The following is an 18641-nucleotide window of genomic DNA, read 5'->3' as shown; positions in this document are numbered from 1 at the left end:
TCAAATGAATGAACAAATCATGGCATTACAATAATGCAGAATAACAACAATACATGTTAAACAATCTTGTAAATAATAATCATGTAAACAACAAATCTAATACAATAGAAGAAAAAAAACAGATAACTTGCAAATGCATTTTAAATTACACCTGGGAGAATGGCAATTCATCCATCCATCTTCTACCACTTGCAATTCAATACATAAAAAAACAAAATTAATAATCAAATTGATGCGAAATTTTAATTCATACCCTAGTTAGTCAAAATGAACTATAAACCACAGAACACATGATATGTGAAAATAATATGAAATGTACATTGCAATATGTATTTGACTGAGACAATTAAATTACTTCAGTTTCCCAAACCTCAGAGTAAGCTACTCAGCTAATAGTTCACCTCAGCGGCTTAAATTCTCTTGATTTATCCATGCAGCTGTTGTCCAATTGCTACAACATTAGATACACATGTAAACTTTATTGTGATTCAATGAAAAAAATCTGCATCCAAAATGAAAATGAGTCATCCATTCATTAATTTGATTTAGTTTGCTGGAGCCTATCCCAGTTAACTTTGTGCGAGAGGAGGGTTACACCCTGGTCTAGTCGCCAGCCAATCACAGGGCAGATATAAAACAGACAACCATTCACACTCATATTCTCACGTATGGACAATTTAGACTCTTTAATTAACCTAATTTGCATGTTTTTGGAATGTGGGCGGAAGCTGAAGCATCTGGATAAAACCCCAACAACCATGGTAAGAACACGCAAACATCACATTGGTCCGAGATTCAAACCCATGACCTCTTAGCTGAGAGGCAGATGTGCTTACCACATCTGCACCATGCTGCCTGATAAAGATATAGTTTAAATAATACATTTTCTGAAGATGTTTGTCAAAATTATCTTGGCAAATGGTTTATATTTTAGAAAGATTTTGCATTTTTATTTACAACAGATTGGGCAGGTGTACCTAATAAAGTAGTCAGTAAAATTAATATGGATTCATAATGATTGAGGAGTTGTAACATTTCTTTTCAGTTTATTAAGATTTGTGACATAATTTAGTCAGTTTCAAAACTTGATAACCAGCAAAAGTAATTCAACACCAACGAAACCTGAATTTAGACTTCAAGCCAACCAGGCTTTCCTTTTAAGGAAAAACAAAAATCCCATGCTCCCCCTTTTTACACTTAAATTATTTAAGTAGGAACAGCATTAGTATATGTATACGTACAGTATACATGTATATACTGTATAACAGTTTGTTTAAGAGCCCATTCATGCAGCAATCTTCCTCTTGATCATGAACCCTGCAATGAAACCTTATTGAGTTTGTACTTTTGAACTAGTAGTGCACTGGCTGCTCCGGCTCCTCCGTGATGTTGCGATAGTGTTGTGGCTGGTCCTGTGCCAGAGGAGAGTCTGTTTGTTGGAACAAAGTGGGCCGACTCTTTAGAGGACGCTTCAGCAGGAATCTTCGGGATGTCACCAGGTCGCCGTAACCTTGAGCGTGAGAGAAAGCGTAGCCCGATCGCCTGGTGCTGATTCGCCTGACCGGTGGACGACGAGGAGCTGGAGCTGGCAGGGCCTCCTTACGTACCTTTTGTCTCACCTGTAGAGAGAAAGTAATTCCTTTTAATTTGAGAAAACATGCCTACATTAATTACTACAAAGAGCATTTAGCTCCGAGATTATATGAACACTGAGAAGAATAATTAAATTGGGGGCAAACGCTGGGATTTTGGACAATTCTATGCGCCCAACTTTGTGAAAACAGTTTGGGGATTGTCCTTACTTTTCCAACATGACTGTGCACCACTGCACAGAGCAAGGTCCATAAATATATGGATGAGAGGGGTTGAAGCGGATGAAATTGACTGGTTTGTACTGAGTTCTGACATCAAACCAATAGAACACCTTTGGAATGAATTAGATCAGAGGCTGAGTATGTGACCTCACTAATGCGTTTGTGGAAGAACGGTAAAAAAACGATCCCCCGACCGGCACGGGGGTGTGAGCAAAAGCGCGTTGTCAGTGTCAACTTACCACGATTGGGAGGCTAGCAAAAAGATGAGAAAACTTACTCCCAGCTACGTCCCCACTCTGCTCCCCAGGTGCTACATGACATGAGTCACCCATTGCCACTACTCGGGATTTTCATACCTTGTCATTGACTGTGGGATGAAGCTGAATGACAATGAAACGGAAAGCCACCACTGGCAGACTACAGAGGAGTGTTGTTAAGAGTATAATCAGCCATACATTAGGCTGGTTCAGCGAGTTCCTCGCTGTACCTGCAGTCCCAAACACAGGGGTGAAAATGTCAGAACACAACAGCTGTTTTTTTAAACTGTCCAATGTATTATAACAAGAAAATTCTCCATCTCTTTCTTACTTCTGCAATAAACTGCAATGACTTACCAATGAATGGGAATGTGGAGGTGAAGATGAGGAACATGCCGTTGCTGTACATGGTAAACGTGGTAGCAAAGTAGACTGCAAGGCTTCCCCACACGAAGAACTGGTTCACAGCTGTCCAGTAATGGGTGTCAAGACACAGCTGCAGTTTTAAATCCATATGAAGTACATATTTTTTACTGAACATATTCATTTGCACAGTGTACTTTACGACTGGGAGTACTTTATCAGAGTCCAGTATTTATGTTTGTTGTGAAACACTGACAAAAAAAAAAGAAATATTTTTTTTAAATTTCTTACCTGGATGTTGACCACAATAAGCAAACACGTTTGTGCCAGTAAAGCAAAGGACTGATAATCCGCAATGTCTTTTCCGTCATCTCGGACTGTGTCGTGCATAGCCGCCCATGGGATGAAGAAGAGGATGAGGGAGCTGTAGCAACTGTGGATCATGCAGCGGACAAACAGCTTCTTATTAAAGTAAACATTCAGAGGCCCCGGTGAGTAGAGCTTAGGATACTGGAAACTCCAGCGATCATTTACATCCTGCAAAAAAGAAGAAATGAACTCATATCTTATTATATTATACAGGTATACCTAATAAAGTGTCCTGTGACTGTTGCATACCTGGTCAAAAAGACTCATGCCTAGGACAGGGAGAGCTGTGTACACTAGGTTGTACATGGTGATGAACCACTCATCATATACGGTCTATGAATTATAACAGCAAAACAGTTAACAGATTATAATATAAACCATTGTCTGTGATTATAAATGAATGCCTCGTATAAAACCCTCCAATAATTACCACTGCAATGTGGTGAAGGGGTTAAAGTATCCAGATGAACCTAGGAGCCTATGATGTTGGGGCTTGGGGCTGGCCCCTGGATCCCAAGACAAATTGATCCAAGGTTGTGCTAAGTGTGACTCAAAAGATTCCTACGGATAATACTACATAGAGGGGCTCTACCCGCTCTGGACACACACGGGGCACTGAGGCCTCACCCAGGCCAGGCAAAGAGCTCAAAGATCAGTGCCTGGTGATCATGTCTCCACTCAATGTGTCTGGCAGAGTTCAGGCATATAAAAGCCACTTTGGACCATCACCCCTTGAACTCAACACCCATGAAAGGAAACATAGAGATACGGTGCTATTTAGTGGAGTCGTTGAAGGGCAGGTGCCTTGGTGGTCGAGTTTTCTGTTGCCAGAGTTACTGTAGTTGTTGTGGCATACTGTAGAATGTCTAGGTTCTGGTAGTGAAGGAGCTTCAGCTTGTGCATAAGGTCTTCCTGTGGATGCCATCATTCTACAGGGGGACTTGAATGATCATGTTGGCAAAGATAATGCAGAGGCATGTCTAGGAGAAATGTTATTGGACTTCTTTTGCGAGGTCTGTCCATAACAAAAACAAACTCACGCTTTGCCTTTACATTTCTACAGCTCTACAATAATATACAACCCCAATTCCAATGAAGTTGGGACGTTGTGTTAAACATAAATAAAAACAGAATACAATGATTTGCAAATCATGTTCAACCTATATTTAATTGAATACACTACAAAGACAAGATATCTAATGTTCAAACTGATAAACTTGATTGTTTTTAGCAAATAATCATTAACTTAGGATTTTATGACTGCAACACGTTCCAAAAAAGCTGGGACAGGGTCATGTTTGGGAACTGAGGACACTAATTGTTGAAGCTTTGTCGGTGGAATTCTTTCAAATTCTTGCTTGATGTACAGCTTCAGCTGTTCAACATTCCGGAGTCTCCGTTGTCGTATTTTACGCTTCATAATGCGCCACACATTTTCAATGGGAGACATGTCTGGACTGCAGGCAGGGCAGTCTAGTACCCGCACTCTTTTTACTACGAAGCCACGCTGTTGTAAAACATGCAGAATGTGGTTTAGCATTGTCTTGCTGAAATAAGCAGGGGTGTCCAAGAAAAGGACGTTGCTTGGATCGCAGCGTATGTTTTTCCAAAACCTGCATGTACCTTTCAGCATTGATGGTGCCTTCACAGATGTGTAAGTTACTCATGCCATTTGCACTAACACAGCCCCCATACCATCACAGATGGTGGCTTTTGCACTTTGCGTCCATAACAGTCCGTATGGTTCTTGCCTCTTTGGCCCGGAGGACACGACATCCACAATTTCCCAAAACAATTTGGAAATGTGGACTCGTCGGACCATAGAACACTTTTCCACTTTGCATCAGTCAATCTTAGATGAGCTCAGGCCCAGAGAAGCCAGCAGTATTTCTGGATGTTGTTGATGAATGGCTTTTGCTTTGCATAGTAGAGTTTCAAGTTGCACTTACGGATGTAGCGCCGAACTGTATTTGCTGACATTGGTTTTCTGAAGTGTTCCTGAGCCCATGTGGTGATATCCTTTACACATTGATGTCGGTTTTTGATGCAATGGTGCCTGAGGGATCAAAGGTCATGGGCATTCAATGTTGGTTTTCGGCTTTGCCCTTACATGCAGGGATTTCTCCAGATTCTCTGAACCTTTTGATGATATTATAGACCATCGATGAGGAAATCCCTAAATTCCTTGCAATTGTACGTTGAGGAACATTGTCCTTAAACTGTTCGACTATTTTCTCACGCACTTGTTCGCAAAGAGGTGAACCTCGCCCCATCTTTGCTTGTGAATGACTGAGCAATTCAGGGAAGCTCCTTTAATACCCAATCATGGAACCAATCTGTTCCCAATTAGCCTGTTTACCTGTGGGATGTTCCAAACGTGTTTGATGAGCATTCCTCAACTTTCTCAGTCTTTTTTGCCACCTGTCCCAGTTGTTTTGGAACGTGTTGCAGCCATAAAATTCCAAGTTAATGATTTTTTGCTAAAAACAATAAAAGTTGTCAGTTTGAACATTAAATATCTTGTCTTTGTAGTGTATTCAATTAAATATAGGTTGAACATGATTTGCAAATCATTGTATTCTGTTTTTATTTATGTTTAACACAACGTCCCAACTTCATTGGAATTGGGGTTGTATGTCCATCTACTGTATCATAACACAACATGACAGAAATGGAACAACATAGCAATCACGCTCACCTGTGCTGAAAACCCACAGAAGAAGGCATACCAGAAATGCACGAAGGTGAAGGTAAAATTCTTGTAAAAGAAATACTGTAGAAACTTGCACATGCGCAGATAGGACCAGCGCCCGTGCACCAGCAGGAGACGCTGCAGATAGCGGAACTGGGCAAAGGAGAAGTCGCTGGACAGAACAGCCTGCATGCCCTCCTGACCACTGATACCAACACCGATATGTGCAGCTGCAAGACAAACACGAATAAACTCCAATGTATTCTGATAATTTCTTAGCATTATATCATTTGCAGTTATATCAACTGCGAATGAGTTTACCCTTGATCATGCTGACATCATTGGCGCCATCCCCAATGGCCAGAGTGACCGCCTGTTTGTATTTCTTAATCAGTTCAACAACCTGGGCTTTCTGTAGTGGAGTGACCCTACAGCAAATCACAGTTTGGCACATACATGCTGTCCTCAACAGTTCCAACTCCAAATCTTTCTCCAAGGCAAAGGCCTAAGGATTAAATGGAAGATGAGGAAACTAAGAATTTCAGTTATGGGTGGAGAAATGAAGTCAAATCTTCTTTCTTCGTAAAATATTATTTGATTGCACAAATATGGGTTCTTACCAGACTGTGTCCATTGATAACAAGGGCATATTCTCCATTCACTTTGTCATCATGAACAGTTTCTGTCTTCTGAAGCCAGAAGAAGCCTGCACGAGCTTTGAAGACAGTTGGTGCCTCTGCTGCTGTTGGACACATTTTCCTTCTTGCACCCCTTAAAAACAGTACAACATGGAGCGTATGACTCATGTAATACACCAAGTAATGATAGCAGACCCTGCAAAAAAGAAAAAGAAAAAAAAAAGAAATTTGAACTCACTTACACTAGCTCCTCTTTCACTCCTTCCTCTGAATTTGCTGACACGATGAACACATCCTTCATCTCCTCTCGCAACATGTTGCAGGAATACCCGATATTCTCAGCCGTCTCTGGTGGATTTGTAAACATTCAATCAAACAAAACATGCAAAACATAATTTGTCAAGTTATGGCAAACCTTTTGGAAAATATGTGCCCGAGGTTACAGACATTGATATTACTGATAGATACATACATAAAAATCACAAAATAATTTTGAATACCAACCCTGTTTATCTCCGGTCAACACCCAGATATTTATGCCAGCTCTAACCAGCTGTTCTATTGTCTGTGGGACACCATCCTGCAACTTGTCTTCAACAGCCGTTGCTCCCAGAAGCTAAATCAAGTTTTTTTAAATGGTAAGAATGCATTTTTAAAATTGTTTTAGAAAGAAAAACAAACCTTTTAGCGCATTCAATAGTATTATCGTTAACACATTTAAATCATGAAAAAGACTTGATGAAGGATGATGAACTAATGTAAGTTAGTTACTCAAACAAAGGCCATTTTATGTATGTCAAATTGTCAATATGGCATTTTGCTGTTTTGCAGGGTAATTTTAAAAAATGCAACTTGTCATTAAACGTAAGTAAAACATTCATGCAACCATCTTTTGTCAGATATTATTCAAAGTTAATGTGCTTCTTGCTTGAGTAGTAGTACAAAAAAATATTCCTTAGCCCCACGATGTCCCATCTTATGTCAGATAAGCAAAATAAATAGTATTCTTGCTTAGAGAAACTAAATGCATTCAGGTCAACAAAAGAGTATAAAGCAATGGAATCAGTAAGTGTACCAACCAACAAGTCTTTTTCAATCTCTTCATACAATCCATCAAGTTTCTCCTCTCTTCCATCAATGGCGGTGCTGGCCTCATGGTGACGCTGCATCCACTCCTTAATATAGTGCTCATCCAAATGCCTGTTAGCTAGAACCAATGTGCGGAGACCCTCGCCTGCATACTCCTAAGGGGTTAGAAACATCAGTGGTTATCAATGTTTTACCTTTCTTGGGAGAAAATAAAAACTCACGTTGAGATGTCCGGTGGTGACCCCCATTAGTTTGTTACAGGAGGAATGAAGCCTCTCATAGATGATGGTGTCTGCTCCTTTGCAGTATAGAGTCAACTTCCCCTCAGGGTTACGAACTGAAAATCATAGCAAGGGTATGAATTTATGAATTAATTCGATCTTACTCTTTGAGGAAAATAAAATAGATCCAGTTCAACTGTTGGTGCTCCCCCTCCTCCAGCAGGTGGCGACAATTTCCTCTCTCTCGCTAGTATGCAATTTTATATGCAATACAGAAGTTTGATTCAATAGTGAAATTAATGTGGATTGGATTAATCCATCCAACCTTATAATATAATGCTTGTCCTGTTCAGGGTCGTGGGAGCTGGAGCCTATCCAAGATGATTTAGAGCAAAAGGCAAACCCTGGGCTAGTCATCAGTCAATCACAAGGCCAAATAGAAACAGACAACCATTCACACTCACCTTCAAACGGTGATTGATCCCATGATGCCTGCACTAAAGTCAGGCAAGAGAATGCCGACATCATCAGTGGCCATTTATGTACTGTATATAAGTAAACAAATCTAAATTAAATTCCATTTTCATTGGTGTATGGCCTCCGCCAAGTAAACTGCTAAAGGCTGGGACACCGAGCGATGTGGCCGAACCGACTATTTTCATGAGTGTTTGTCACAATTTAAACTTTTAATCACGGGTGCATGGCGGGTTACAGCCAATCAAAATCCACATAATCTTTCACTCATGCTAGAAATACATTTCCAGGTTTAAAGTGAGAGAGACACAAAACAGCCGTTATTTAAATACAGTATGTAACATATACTGTACATATATTGTATTTTACAACAACACTCAACTATATTTATAATTTATAATTTACCTGTGGAAGAAGTAACGAAGCTTGTGGTCAAAATGTGTGAGCGCAGTAAGAACCGCGCTGTGTACTCTTTTATATCTACCCTCTCGCTTTTATTCTCACCCACATCCTCTCTCTTTAGCAAACCTCTTCTTCCTTAACCATTACTCTACCTTTTGTTTAATATGTGATGCTGTAAAATATACTGTATGTTCACCATCAAAAGGCTATACAAGCTCGCTGCTCAGAGCGTCCATATATCAAATAGGTCAATGTGTGGTTGTGAGTTGTCAACCGATTATTATTTTTTTTTTGCGATGGTCCCGTCCAATTGAGTTTGACCGCATCGCGCAGTGTGGGGCGGGCCTAACATGAGCAGGAGCTAACAGCTGAACAATTCTGTTAATCTATGCTGCCAATGGTCTCACCTATGACAGACATCCTTTTGCGCACATTATTGAAGTCTAAAACAGCCAAAAGTTCATAGATGACTTGTTCGCCCATCTCCACGACTGTGATGGTCTCTGGTGTGCGTGAACGGAACACAAATCCGAAGTTTCTAGCAGCAGTCACCAGAGCACCTTCATCAGGGGACTGAGCCTGGTAGTAAAGCTCCCCTTGTAGCAAATGGGACACATAAAATGTGGTTATATAGTCAGATTATATGTTTTGCATAGTATACAGTGATGCAGTTATGCAGCTCACCCTCTTTCTTTTCCTCAGGCATCACAGTGTGGCACAGGGCCAACAAACGGAAGAAGGCCTGAGCCTCCAAGTTTCCCTCCCTGACAGTTTCCGCCAAACTGTGGTCATGGAAAATGAACTTCGGATCGGCCAGCTGGTTCCACGAGAAGTCGACCCTTGGTGTCTTCTACAGAGAGAAAGATGCTTGTCAGAAATTACTCCACATGCTCAAAGCCCCTAAGGGAGTAAATTTTTGTGATTTCAGATTGTAATTGTAGTTGGCCAAGTGCGGTACCCAAAAGAGCAGAAACATCTCTCAGGATGGTGATAATAATAATAATGAAAATACTTATATATCCCTTTTCAGGACACCGAAAGACACATTGTACTGTATCCTTACAGTTCTTAACAACAGTATATTATGGGTTGCCGGGGCAATTAACCAGTGGTCCTGTAGCACCGTCATTCATGCATTATATTACATAGCCTGCTCTTAGGTGTCAGCAAAACAATTATTAGAACAAAGGAAGACCAACGTGTGTGTGTGTGCGTGTGTGTGTGTGTGTGTAGCCGCACTCTTTATTGTCAATCTGAATTTAATGATCACAATGCCACCACCACTTCTACCTAACATGGAGCATTGTGCCAAAACACTTGTACCCCCTTAAAGATCAAAGTAGGTTCGGTGGTGTGCCAAACAAGTCTGAATCTACGGTCGTCTGTGGTGTGTAACACCGGAATAGAGAGCATTGTTGTCAGCAATAGAGGCTGACTTTTATTGTGTATTTTGTAATGTATATAAACATCAATCTGGCAGGTGGGGCTGTTATCCAAAGAGCTCAGGAACTCTCGATCAATGATCCATGATGTTGGATTTGGATTTTACTATAATTGTCTTAACTTTTACATTTTACACCCTCTAACACCTCCAAGCCACAACACTGCTGCCTCCCCTCCTTATTCACTTCTTTTAATTAGGTTTTGAACAAGTTATTGTACCTAATGATATGACCAGTTTGCAACCATTAACATAACTCACCTCTGTTATTTCCATCCTTTGTCCTGAATAGTCTAACAGTTCGCCTGAAAAAATAAATACAACACAACAAATTAATATTGTAGCTGTTTTGTATAGTTTTATAACTCCTGCTCCTCACCATAATTTTTGCCATTGATCGAACACTTATTGAACGCCATGATGTTTTGCGTCAGGGTGCCTGTCTTGTCACTGAAAATATATTTGATCTGACCCAGCTCCTCATTCAGAGTGGTGGTCCTCGCCTGAGCAGGAGTATCCTTCTTCGGGTAATACATTTTCCTATCCCAGTCAATGTAGAAACTATTTCCAAGACGGATGATCTCCACACTGACATATCAAAGTTAGTTGTGAGAAAAACAGTTTTCTACTAATTTTCTTTGCTTTTCATGAGCCAGAATACATATAGTACCTGACGTAGAGAGATATAGGCACCACCGTGTTGAGGACGATGACGTAAGACCAGAAGGCGAGGAATGATGAGAGAGGAGCATCGACACCGGGTTCCCGAGGGAGGAACACAGTGAACCCCGAGCCTTCCTTCATCTCCCAGACTGCATTGCCAATGGTAAGAACGGCGCACATGGACGCCAGGAAGCCAAAGATCTGTAAAGGAAAAAGCTTACTTACTATATGTGCACAGATAAAGAAAAGCCTTTTAACATGTACACTCACTAGACACTTCATTATATACGCATGCACAATCGAATGAGTGAGGAAAATGATGAGAATACATGAGCACAATTTTATATATATATATATATATATATATATATATATATGGTCCTGCTTCACATATATGTGTGTGTGTGTGTGTGTGTATATATATATACATATATATATACACACACACACACACACAGTATAATAATGCTCAGTTTTGAAGGTCCTGTTTTGGATCTCATTAGACTGTGCAGGAGTTCTCAATTAACTACCCAAATAGTGTACAACCAAACTTTTAAGTTATATACAGTATATTCTAATATTTTTGGCATACAGTTGTACAACATTTGAAATTGACTGAAACTCACACAAAGCACCAAGACATTCATGAGGTGATCAACGCTTGTGCGTTTGAACGTTGTCTTTCCGCTGTTCTGCATCAACTTTGTGTCCGGACCTGCAAAAGGAGGATACCATGTTGAATTTATACAGCTGTTAACCATGCATATTAAACAGGTTCAGAAATTTAAAAATTGAGAAGGAAATTGTATAATTTCTATTACAGTTTTGAGAGAAATGTGTTCAAACATAACTTAATAAAACGAAGCCATGATGTCCCTCAGAGGCAAACCTTGAGAATAATTTCTTCATAGTTACATTTGCATTATGTTATGTATTACTACATTTATATTACATGTATATAAATGGATTGAGAGCTATGTGGTTTTTACAATTGTTGTGTACAATTCCTATTAAGTCGAAGTCAAAGTTAGGATCTACAGTATATCATTAATGAGAAAATGTCTGTGATGCATGTGTGGGCCCCGGTAGTTCCAGACTGACATCAATGTCAGCTTTGTAATTGCATGACAAATTTGGTGTCTTCATAGTTGCATCCAGAATGAGTCATCAATGGTAGGCAGTAGTTTACCTCCAAAGATAACCAGTCCAAAGCACCACTCAGTGTTTCTCAAAGTGCATCCACGAAGAAGAACTTTGTCATTATCCAAAGAGTACGTATGACCATCTACTGTGAGTGTCCCATTAAATTTGTCCAGGCGGTTGTTTGGGGGTTCGCATCTGACTTTGCCTGAAAACATCGAGGTACAGTGAGTACATTGTAAATACCACAATATTAAAAGTGTTACTTTCAAACAACAAACCATTGGAGTTCTCACCATTGAAGCTGGCCAGTGCTTCAATGCTGTCCCCCATCTCTCCAGTGACAGTCAGTGCCTGTTTCACCTTCAGATTGGTTTCACTGGGGAGACCACAAGCACATTAAAAGAATGATGGGGAAATAACCACACAACAATACATACTAATCAAATACATTTACCGTACTCACCCATCTAGTTCTGCTGTTTCCACATACACCAGATTTAAAGGCTCACTGCTCGAGAGCAAAAGAAGGTCTGCCTGGAAAAAAGAATAAGAAAGCAAGAAGCATTAAATTCCACAAAGTAATCATAAAGTCAGATGTCATAGTCAAGTCAAAAAATATATGACTTGAGGTCAAAGCATCACAATGAACATATTTAAAGTAGCAATAAATATCTATTAATACCTAAACATGTTATTGTTGTGGTACTTACTGTAACAAACTGGTTATTCTCCAGTTTAATGACATCTCCAACCTGAACATTCATCCATTTTTCATTTTGAAGTCTGCCAGAATAAAATCAAATATATATTTAGATTGTAATGTGATTCAGAAGCACTACTTCTCACAACAAAAGCTCACAACAACATGCTGCATATTGACGGATAAAGCTCATTCTAGTTTTGTTATTCAATGTGAAACAAACAAATATATAACAAGAAAACAAAAATTATGACTCACTCTCCATCGATGAGGACGCTGACTTTGCGGTTGTTCACTTGTTTGTCACTTTTGTGCCTGTTCTGTTTGAAATAAATGACAGAAAGAACACAATATGCTGTATTTGTTTTTACAATAGGTTGGTTATTGGATAAGAGTGAGATTTCATCAGCAGATTATTATTATAGTGTCAACTCACAATGTCATCGGTGGCATCTTTGACCGCTGTTATAGAGAGCACCAAAACGAGAGGGACGGCTGTGGTGAACCAGGAGAGTGAGGCAATTTGTGGGATGAGCTGTACACACACGCATTCACAAGTTAGATCCAGAAGTATTTAGACAATGACAGAATTTTGGAAATATGAAACTGAGGTCAACAGGTAAAATAATAGCTAATGACAGCTTTTGATCCAAGTATACTATACTGCGCATCGTGTGTCAAACAAGGTGGAGGCATTCTCACGCACGGCCATGTATGACTGCTAACGGAAAGGGTGAAGAGATGTTTATTGATGATGTGACTGCTGACAGAAGTCACAAGATGAATTGTGAGGCATATAGGGCTATACTATGTTTCTATTTCTATTGTTTCTCTTTTTCTATGGTGACATTCCACCAAAGAAAAATGGACCTAAAACATAAGAGGAGCATAAAGAAATAGAAATTTCATTACATCAGCCATTTCATCTCACTGCAATATTTGGCGATGTTCAAGGCGCGAAGTATTAAACATTATATTTAAAATAATGGCACTTTGTCAAAATTTTGAGACCCTGTTAATGGAGATGTGTATTCTGCATAAAAAGACTGCAATAAATAGTTTTTGCATGAAGTGACACACCTACGGACACTCCCATGGCCGCCATGTTGGAGGTCAACGCTTTATGATCTGGTGCTTTGTAGGTGTGTGAATAGAGAAATTTGATTGAAAGCCAACATCAAAAATTTTTGAATTACTGTGAGGTGTTTGGCTGCAAAAATTACAGGTGGGAGGGACAAAGTCTCATTTCACCGTTTACTGATGCCAATTTGGAATCAATCGGGTAAACCTTAGCCTACCCCTTGCTTGGCGAGACCCATGTTGACTGGGCACCAAAATGAATACTAATCGGTCTTCTAGTCTTTCATTTTCAAGCCCAGCTTATCTTCCCGATCTGGACCTCCAAAATGGCGGACAAGCAAATACAAAACCATGTGATCAAAGATACTTAATTTGCCAACCTATTTGTATACCTTAACGCCAAACACTACATTTCCGTCACATCTTTATCATTTAATTCCATTGTGGTGGTGTATAAAGGCATAATCACAAACATGGGCACTGAAACCAAGTTTATTGTGTTTGTAGGGTCTGTTGTTTAAAGGTGCACTAAAAAAAGACAGGATTGACATTTGCAATGTTCGGATTAAAACATAACTATAAACACACAATCTACTGTAATGATATCCAACACCAGAACTCTCAAGCAATATGAATAACAAAGACATGCATACAGTGGGTATGGAAAGTTTTCAGAACCCCTTAAAATTTTCACTCTTTGTTATATTGCAGCCATTTGCTAAAATCATTTAAATTCATTTTTTTCCTCATTAATGCACAGACAGCACCCTATATTGACAGATAAAAACAAGAGTTTTTTATCTGTCAAAATGTTTGCTGATTTATTAAAACAAAAAAACTGAACTATCACACAGCCATAAGTATTCAGACCCTTTGCTGTGACACTCAGATTTAACTCGGGTGCTGTCCATTTCTTCTGATCATCCTTAAAATGGTTCTACACCTTCATTGGAGTCCAGCTGTGTTTGCCTATACGGATTGGACTTGATTAGGAAAGCCACACCCCTGTCTACATAAGGCCTTACAGCTCACAGTGCATGTCAGAGCAAATGAGAATCATACAAAAACATTTCTGCTGCACTTAAGGTTCCTAAGAGCACTGTGGCCTCCATAATCCTTAAATAGGAGATGTTTGAGACGACCAGAACCCTTCCTAGAGCTGGACGTCCGGCCAAACTGAGCAATCGGGGGAGAAGAGCCTTGGTGAGAGAGGTAAAGAAGAACCCAAAGATCGTTGTGGTTGAACTCCAGAGATGCAGTCGGGAGATGGGAGAAAGTTTGAGAAAGTCAACCATCACTGCAGCCCTCCACCAGTCGGGGCTTTATGGCAAAGTGGTCCAACGGAACCCTCTCCTCAGTGCAAGAGACATGAAAGCCTGCATGGAGTTTGCTAAAAAAAACACCTGAAGCACTACAAGATGGTAAGAAATAAGATTCTATGGTCTGATGAGACCAAGATAGAAATTGTTGGCCTTAATTCTAAGTGGCATGTGTGGCGAAAACCAGGCACTGCTCATCACCTGTCCAACAGTTCCAACAGTGAAGCATGGTGGTGGCAGCATCATGCTGTGGGGGTGTTTTTCAGCTGCAGGGACAGGACGACTGGTTCCAGTTGAAGGAAAGATGAATGCGGCCAAGTACAGGGATATCCTGGATGAAAACCTTCTCCAGAGTGCCCAGAACCTCAGACTGGGCTGAAGTTTCACCTTCAAAAAAGACAATGACCCTAAGCACACAGCTAAAATACCGAAGGAGTGGCTTCAGAATAACTACGTGACTGTTCTTGAATGGCCCAGACAGAGCCCTGACTTAATCCCAATTGAGCATCTCTGGAAAGCTCAAAAGGGTGCTTCTACTAAATACTGAGCAAAGGGTCTGAATACTTATGGCTGTGTGATATTTCAGTTTTTCTTTTTTAATAAATCTGCAAAGATTTCAACAATTCCGTTTTTTTCCTGTCAATATGGGGTGTTGTGTAAATACATTAATGTGGGGAGGGGGGGCGGGGTGAACTTAACTGATTTTAGCAAATGGCTGCATTATTAAAAAGAAGAGTGAACATTTTAAGGGTGTCTGAATACTTTCTGTACCCACTGTACGTTTTTATTAACATTTTTTTTTTTTTTTTAATCTAATCTTGTGGCTAGTGTGCACACTATCTGGCTGATTGGACCTACTTGAAGTATAAAGAGGAAGAGGAAGTAGCTGTTGGCGAGCCTCCTAAACTGCTCGAAAAGGTTGAGTGGCAGGAAGGTGAAGATGTTGTATTTGGAGGTCTTAATGGCATTATTCTGAAGAGGGAAGAAGTGAGAGAGGAGTTACATTGCTGCAGTGTTATTTCTTTAATCTTGGGTACTCACAGCATAGTGGTAGGACAGGTTGAAAGGTCTGTCATTGGCTCGTAAGCATCTCTCCTCCTCTGTTGGTCAAGAAAATAGACGTAATAAATTATTCAGAAAATGACTATGTATGTATTATATGGTGTTTAGACCTATGAAAAAAACTATTGGACCTTCAATTACTTGCCTTTCTTTTGCTGCTGCCCACACAGCTGATCAAAGTAGGACACCACTGATCCCATTTTATCTCTGTTTCTTCATATTGTACAACTAGAAGAAAACAGGATTTATTATACTTGCAAGAGGTTACGGAGGGAAATGAAAGATGTTTAGTTATGGTAGTGGAGATTTCACTTGCAACACATAGGCTTTATTAATTACAATAATAGTATCAGAAATTCTGCCTGTGCAAAAAATAATAACTGCAGTCTTAGATGACAACACTGTATCCCATGAGGCATCTTTTGTATTTTGGGCCATTGCACTGAACTGGCACTTTTGCGTACCCAGGAGATAACATGTATAGATACACAATAAAGTAAAATGTAAAATACATGTTTTTATTAAGCAAAGTGTCCCCCACATTGATCTGAACACATATTTAATACATACAATTTGAAACACTATTTTAAACTACCTGGAATACTGGAAAAATACAATTTCTCGCCTGCTCCACTTCCTAAATTTAGATTTTACCATGAAATAGAATAATTTTAATCCTTCAGAAATGTTATAATTTTTACAAATTTGTGCTGCTCTTTATCTCAACCATACTTTATATTCTCTACAAACACACACACAATTTCTTTTAAATTCACACATTAGTCCTGCCCCTGTTTTCATTCAGTCCTATTACCCTAAACACATTATCCCCTCTGAAAAGTTTGGAATATTTCCACAAGTCAGATGGTGAATAGGTAGTTGCATCATCATTCAGATCCTCTAGGCCATGGGGAGGCCAAAAGTAAGTTCCCTCAATTATTTTCTGTACATTCCAATAAATTTTAATAATGGCTCGAGGGGGGGGGGGGGATTAAAATCATGATTCAGTCCTATTACCTAAAAAAATGTTTTTGATTATTATTTATTGAAAAAATATATATTTTTTGTCTTCACTGTAATGTGTATTAGCTATTGGCATAAGTGCAATATTTCATGTATTTGCCTATTCTATGCTTAAAAAAAACTCACTCCTATACTTTCTGTCATGTTACTCATATGAGAAGATTCAGTTCAATAAAACAATGACATTAACAAATTATGTTGCCTGAGATGGGCCAATACATATTTTGAGGAGTTCACTATGTTCAACAAGCAAATGGCATCCATTCGGTGCAATGGCCTACAAATGAAAATGTAATCAGACCCAAGTTACCCAAAAGTGGGTAGATGACATTTTCATATTAAAGTGGAAATTCTTGTTCTATTTTTGAAATTCTATAATAGAAGTAGTAGTATTTTCTGATGTTAACTAGTCAACAGATAACTTTTAATACCAATGTTGTGGTGTGACTGGCAGACAAGCGAATGCTTTATCATTTCACTTCTCATTTGCGCAACCAGCTGTCAATGACACAAAATGAAAGAAAACTACAGAACTTTTTGACAGGGACAGTAAACGCTGGCACTTTTGAGGTTTTCACGACCAAATAAATGCAGCCACTCCCTACTCAACCCTTTGCACCTAAGTAAAATCTATATGACAGATTGTTTATAACCACAAAGATTAAATGTGGTGATATGACTATGGTCGTTTAGTTCCCCTGTGTCCGATTAATTCATGTTAATGGAATTAATACTTTTAGTACAATCTAAAAAAGATGTACCGTACTTATATTTATCATTATCTAAAAGAGGAATTGAAAGTAAAAAAAACAACACTTTTGTCTGTGTGTGTGTGTACAATGAATAAATATATGAATGTACAATGAATTACATACACAAAAGAGCTGAAGTTAATACTTTTCATAAAGCTGTCATTTATTTTAGATAATTTCCCCCCACTACAACATCACATTTTAGCTGAACATATTTGGATTACCGTGTAATTTACTCAAGATAGAATTCTTGATTTGATTTTACACAGCTAGGAAAAACAATGTGGCTAAAAAACAGTTGAGACCTACATTTTGATTAGTTGTGTACTTGCCTGGTTTACCAAAGATATTGAACAAGGACACATACCTTAAACAATAATAAGACTGGTGTCCTTTAGGGTCTTCCACATTTACAGAAACATGGCCGAAAGAAAGAAAAACTTATCTGGACTCAGTCTCGAACAAAGGCTGGTCCTTGTCTGCACTCAGTTTGGACTTAAACACTTCAGTTTCTGGAACAGTGTAGAAAACCAGGCGGTTCTGTTGAACCCCACAACCGGATGAAAGACACACAGGATGGAGCAGGTGGTGTGAGACAAGCTACCAGTTGAGGTTTCAGGTTCGAAAAGGAAGAACGGGGTTTCTGGGTGAGCCTCCCTGCTAACCGCTTGGGTAAACAAAAAAGTGATCTTTGGACCTGGATGGTGACACCGGGTGGGCAGTAAAACAACGGTACAGACGAATGGCTCTGGCCAATCAGAGGAGACAATGTGGGTTTGACTGGACTAAGCAGATATGCAACACATCCTGGGGTGAGTGCGCATGCCTGAAACTGTATAACAATACAAAATTGCGTATACTGGCTGAAGAGGTGAAATATGTCACAACTGATTTGAAATACAGTAGCAGTTATGAACTACAATACTTACATTTATATACATGGAAGTACTGTATATGTTAAATTTGATTTTACTTGATATGCATGGCTTGATTGCAATACTTGCTGGTAGGGAGTGATAATTAAGTCATGGCATCCAGCGTAAATACCAGCATAAGAAAAGAGAGAAAATATTATCATTAAAGTCTACTGCCTATACAATTTTTACCTTGCCACTGGAACATGGCTTCATTGAACTGCT

The 18641-nt window shown here is 39.4% G+C and overlaps 1 protein-coding gene across 4 annotated transcripts in view; it reads right to left on the bottom strand.

The window, feature by feature from the left end:
- The window catches only part of LOC133413312 (phospholipid-transporting ATPase ID-like), a 19058-nt gene extending 441 nt beyond the window's left edge, over positions 1 to 18617 (bottom strand). The window contains exons 1-29 of one of the 4 annotated variants that reach the window (XM_061697479.1): positions 17870 to 18613; positions 15873 to 15955; positions 15707 to 15765; positions 15524 to 15637; positions 14867 to 15052; positions 12703 to 12801; positions 12525 to 12586; positions 12277 to 12349; positions 12030 to 12100; positions 11860 to 11942; positions 11613 to 11771; positions 11050 to 11138; positions 10431 to 10624; positions 10140 to 10348; positions 10022 to 10065; positions 9004 to 9169; positions 8727 to 8915; positions 7444 to 7559; positions 7213 to 7377; positions 6638 to 6749; positions 6376 to 6481; positions 6116 to 6266; positions 5817 to 6000; positions 5502 to 5725; positions 3053 to 3136; positions 2726 to 2971; positions 2429 to 2567; positions 2171 to 2301; positions 1 to 1619 (exon numbers count right to left, since the gene is read on the bottom strand). The exon at positions 1 to 1619 is cut by the window's left edge and continues 441 nt beyond it. In XM_061697479.1, the coding sequence (XP_061553463.1) occupies positions 1353 to 1619; positions 2171 to 2301; positions 2429 to 2567; positions 2726 to 2971; positions 3053 to 3136; positions 5502 to 5725; positions 5817 to 6000; positions 6116 to 6266; positions 6376 to 6481; positions 6638 to 6749; positions 7213 to 7377; positions 7444 to 7559; positions 8727 to 8915; positions 9004 to 9169; positions 10022 to 10065; positions 10140 to 10348; positions 10431 to 10624; positions 11050 to 11138; positions 11613 to 11771; positions 11860 to 11942; positions 12030 to 12100; positions 12277 to 12349; positions 12525 to 12586; positions 12703 to 12801; positions 14867 to 15052; positions 15524 to 15637; positions 15707 to 15765; positions 15873 to 15927 (3777 nt within the window). In that variant the 5' untranslated portion in view covers positions 15928 to 15955; positions 17870 to 18613 and the 3' untranslated portion in view covers positions 1 to 1352. Of the gene's footprint in view, positions 1620 to 2170; positions 2302 to 2428; positions 2568 to 2725; positions 2972 to 3052; positions 3137 to 4032; positions 4860 to 5501; positions 5726 to 5816; positions 6001 to 6115; positions 6267 to 6375; positions 6482 to 6637; positions 6750 to 7212; positions 7378 to 7443; positions 7560 to 8726; positions 8916 to 9003; positions 9170 to 10021; positions 10066 to 10139; positions 10349 to 10430; positions 10625 to 11049; positions 11139 to 11612; positions 11772 to 11859; positions 11943 to 12029; positions 12101 to 12276; positions 12350 to 12524; positions 12587 to 12702; positions 12802 to 14866; positions 15053 to 15523; positions 15638 to 15706; positions 15766 to 15872; positions 15956 to 17869 lie in introns of those variants that run through there. The other 3 variants (XM_061697480.1, XM_061697481.1, XM_061697482.1) reach the window with 3 other exon arrangements.
- Positions 18618 to 18641: the final 24 nt, after the last annotated feature.

Source organism: Phycodurus eques, chromosome 15 (genome assembly GCF_024500275.1).
Source record: "Phycodurus eques isolate BA_2022a chromosome 15, UOR_Pequ_1.1, whole genome shotgun sequence".
Taxonomy (NCBI): Eukaryota; Metazoa; Chordata; class Actinopteri; order Syngnathiformes; family Syngnathidae; genus Phycodurus; species Phycodurus eques.
This window is presented reverse-complemented; position numbering and strand designations above follow the sequence as displayed.